General features: G+C 32.8%; 1 protein-coding gene across 1 annotated transcript; it reads right to left on the bottom strand.

Moving 5' to 3' along the window:
* Positions 1-207: 207 nt before the first annotated feature.
* On the bottom strand, positions 208-4017 carry LOC109791151 (exocyst complex component EXO70A1-like). The gene is made up of 4 exons (XM_083070665.1): positions 3284-4017; positions 2974-3155; positions 2571-2764; positions 208-615 (listed from the first exon to the last, which is right to left on the bottom strand). Exons 1-3 carry the CDS (start codon positions 3293-3295, stop codon positions 2725-2727), a joined length of 234 nt encoding a protein of 77 aa, XP_082926791.1. The 5' UTR covers positions 3296-4017; the 3' UTR covers positions 208-615; positions 2571-2724.
* Positions 4018-4262: the final 245 nt, after the last annotated feature.

Raw genomic sequence — 4262 nt, 5'->3', positions numbered from 1 at the left:
GGAAAACGGATATAGATTTATGTATAAATTTACATATGTTCTTTAGAAAATCGATGTAGATTGCATTTTTTTTATAAAAAAATCATACTTTTTTTAAAACTCTTTCTAATTAACTGTAATGAACATATATATAAATCTTAGACAAATTTTTCATATATAAATATAATGAACAAATATTGTGCATCAATATTAACTTGGTCACCAAATTACAATAACAAAAATCACACAAACAAATTATAATATACATGCTTATGTATAAATTTTAATGAAACAAATAAATATTGATAACACCTAGGAGTAACATATCGATCAAAATGAAATGAAAATCCAAAAGTGATAGGGAAAGTAGTGCTAGAGTTGATAATAAAATATAAAAAAATAAAAAAATAAAAAAAGCTTATCAAAATGTGTAATCGAATTTGCAAGTGGGAAAGATATTGATACCACACTACTAATCAAATCCATATGTTTATGGTGCACAATTCCCTAAATCAAAGCACCAGACACATCAGTCAGAGAATCTTGCACAGTAATTGTTCTTGCCAAACTCCCTTTTGTACTCCAAAGTCATGGTACACAACTCATGATGACTCTCCATAGTGGTTGTGGAGCACTCTATAATAATAAGTATAATGCATTGGTTAAGTGACCTATTCAAAATCCCATTACATAACAAAATAATTAAACAAATAAAACATGTCAAAAGTAATTTAGAAAAAAAAAAAGGAAAGTGATGTTCTCTTTTCACTTTGATGGAATCACACCAACGCCAAGAAGACCAAAAGGTGATATATTGAAGGAGGCAAGAGCAATGGGTTAGTTTTGAAAACCATGAGAAGAGTGGGACTACTTTTGGGCCTTAGCTCCTAAGTTTTTATTAGTATAGCATTTATTCCTATTTTTTCCCTTGTCTTTAATTTCCTATTTTACCCTTGTATTTTGGGTACCTTAGACATATGATTTATTTTTTTATATTTCCTATTTTACCCTTGTATTTTGGGGTGTCTTAGTCATAGGATTTATTTTTACTTATATATCCCATTTTACCCTTGTATTATGGGGTGTCTTAGATTATAGGATTTTATTTTATAGCTAGGGTATTTTATTAAGGTTGGAAACTAGGCCTAGATATGTTTTTTGGTGGCATTGGATTTACTTTTTGGACTTGGCAAGGCTTAGGCCCAACTGGAGGGCACCTAGGTTGCATGGTCTTATCATGCACCTAGATGTAACTTAACCAAACCCAAATATTCCATCTTTGGCCACCAAGTAGCATCTAGGGTTAATTTAGGTTTCATTTGAAGTGAATTTGGATTGCATTACTTAGCCGTGTACTCTCAAATATAACCCTAAATGCATCCTCCCTTCTATAAATACCCTAGGCTAGCTTCCTTGTAAATAATTTGGAAATTAATATAGAGTGAGTCTTTTGTGCCTTTATATTTTCCTTAGTCTCTCTTGGTCATTTTCGGCCAAGAACCCTACCTATCTCCACCTTGAGTAAAAACCCTAGGAGTGGCCTTCATCTACCTTAGAGTGAGCCATATCCTAGAGTACCTCTCAAGCATTCCATCAAACACATTTTATCCTTCCTCCATTTTCGGTCACCACCACCATCCAAGGCTAGGCCTTTGAAGAACAAAGATCCATGGAGTCTAGGAGTACTCTCATTGATCATCCTTCTTCCATCAATGCTAGGAGGTCTTCCATCACACTTATTAACAATTCCACTCTTATGTGTTCACTAGATCATTAAAGCTTTTTGATGGTGAAGCAAAATCAATTAACAAAATTAGAATCATTAAATCTTATGTGTTCACTATATGATTAAAAATATTCTTAAAAATTACAATAAATCAATTACCAAAAAAATTTAAATTTAATGTCAATCGAGACTGGAATTCACTGGAGATACCCTGTTAATACGTGGATGTGGAAGGACAAATTTTAAGGTATATATTATTTTCCCATTTTCTTAAATTATGTTTCTCAAGGGTGTTTCTAGTTGATTAAATTTGGATATTAATAATTTAAGCTCTGAATTACATTAATAGGATAGGAGGTAAGGAAATATACAAACTTAAATGGATTTATTGGCACTACAATGATAACTTATAAGTTACTAGCGGTCTTTATCTCTAAAGAAAATATCTTTGTTATTTTATGTTAAGTTAATGCACTTGTAAAATAAATAGTGGTTAAAGATGTTGCTTACGTGCTTTTAACATTTTAATGTAGATTTCCTGTTTTGAATTTAGTGCAATCAAGTAATATTTTTCTTTTAATTATGAAGCAGTTAAAAGTAGATACATTCCAACGTTTTATTTTGATTGGATTTGTGAATTGTGGAAAAGATTAGATGTTTGGCCTAAAACAACATGTGGCATAAGAAATTAAAGAAAGAACATGTATCCATAAAAAAAATTAAGAAAACCAAAGAAAAAAATACCCACACATCATAGATAAATATAGATATAGCTTTAGCACAGTGAAAACAATATACAATGCTAGACATAATTTAATGAGTGGACTAGAGAATTTGAAGCAGAATACAACAAAGATGAACTTACTCAAATAAAAACTTCACATAGCTTGTCAAAGGATGGACAGTTCCATCAGTTACTGCAGTCTTGGTAGCATCCTTCTCAACTGCTTCTTCAAAATCTCCAAAGGTCTCCTAGGCTATTTGTGCAAGTTGTTTTGTCAAACCCGATATAGCTTCTCTTATTTTGGTTCAAGCTCTGCCTTTAAAGAGCATATTAATCTACAAATTGTCCAGAGCGAAAGATGATAACAAGTTACAACCATCAAAATATGCCTCCTATTTCTTGTTAAACACATGCAAAACAGCCACAAAACCCTATGGTGCATGACCATGAACACACAATATATCAGACATCTAGGCTAATGTCAAATTCTATCACAGGTCAAATGTAAAAATTGTTCAGAGTAAAAACTAGCAAGAACCCATACATGTCCAAAAGTACAAATAACTTTTCAGGTGACCTCTTGCTTTTGGCAATTGCTTCTCCAAAACTAAGCAGCATGGAAATGTTGTTTTTAGTTACTTCAGCAAAACACTGATCACTAAGTGTGTCAAATCCTTCAAATATCTGATGACAGACTTTTCGTTCACCAGCAAACAACAATTTGACCTGTTCAAGTATAATTGCATAATTGAACAACTATATAAAGATAATATATACAAACAAATTTTACAATGGTCATAATTGAACAACTATATAAAGATAATATATATAAATAAATTTTACAATGGTCTTACAGCAATACGCATGAAATCAATCTAGTTTCCATTTTGGCTTCTAAGACCTCCCATTGTAGCTTTTGAACATCATCTTTGTTGAGTTTCTCAACTCCAAGCTTTTGCAAACTTTCTTCCAATACATTAGAATGGGTATCTCTAAACAATAAAGATGTTGATAATCATAAATCCCTAATAACATTGAAATCAAGCAAGTTGAGCCTCATCACGTGCCTCAACCCCCGAGCTATCTGAGTAACGAAGCTCAAGGGAGCCATTTCGGTATCATCCAACTGCATCATCTTATAATACCTATCGTTGATTCTCTAATCAATGGCCAAATTTCACACCTGCGAGAACGAAAACAAGTCCTCTGAAACCCTTACCAACTTCTTCTCTTCCACATTCGGCAAGGACTTTCGCTTCACGCAAGGCACACACTCCCTGACCACGTACACCTTGAAGATCACGCCATCATGGTTCACGAACTATTGAACCACCACTGGCTACTTCAGGGAATTCAACCCATCGTGGATGAAAACCAAGGCCATTTTGTTCGACTTCGTGTCGTCGTCGGCCAAAAGCAGCTTCGCGACCATCAGAAACTTCAGCGCCTCCTAGCTCCTCCAGTTGACCAGCATCTCCTTGTCATATATCACAGTCTTGTAATAATCGTTAGGTTTTTTCATCATCATAGTCGAAGAGGGTTTGGGATAGAAGAATGCTACATTAGTCATGCCCTTAATAAATGTAGAACATTTTCAGTATTACATCAGTTAATCCAAAAACCGATGTAGGATAGTATAAATTTACATTGATTTTTTTAAAAAAAAAAAATTGATATAAATGTTCTAACCTTTTATATTTAATTAAAAAAAATGCCACCATATTTATATTTTACATCATTTTTGGTAGAACCAATGTAAAATTATTGTCGTAGAACAATAATTTTCTAGTAGTGTGTCTACAAGTGTTTCTAAAGAACTGATTTGATTAGAAT

Source organism: Cajanus cajan, chromosome 3 (genome assembly GCF_000230855.2).
Source record: "Cajanus cajan strain Asha chromosome 3, NIPB_CcT2T_4, whole genome shotgun sequence".
Taxonomy (NCBI): Eukaryota; Viridiplantae; Streptophyta; class Magnoliopsida; order Fabales; family Fabaceae; genus Cajanus; species Cajanus cajan.
Note: the sequence above shows the minus strand (reverse complement) of the source record. Positions and strands in the feature narration are given on the sequence as shown.

What these genes read in the sequence shown, in the direction of transcription:
- LOC109791151 (XM_083070665.1), bottom strand. An exon ending in TTATTTGTACTTTTGGACAT is followed by an intron (nt 2,765 to 2,973) that starts GTATGGGTTCTT and finishes GACAATTTGTAG; the next exon opens with ATTAATATGCTCTTTAAAGG.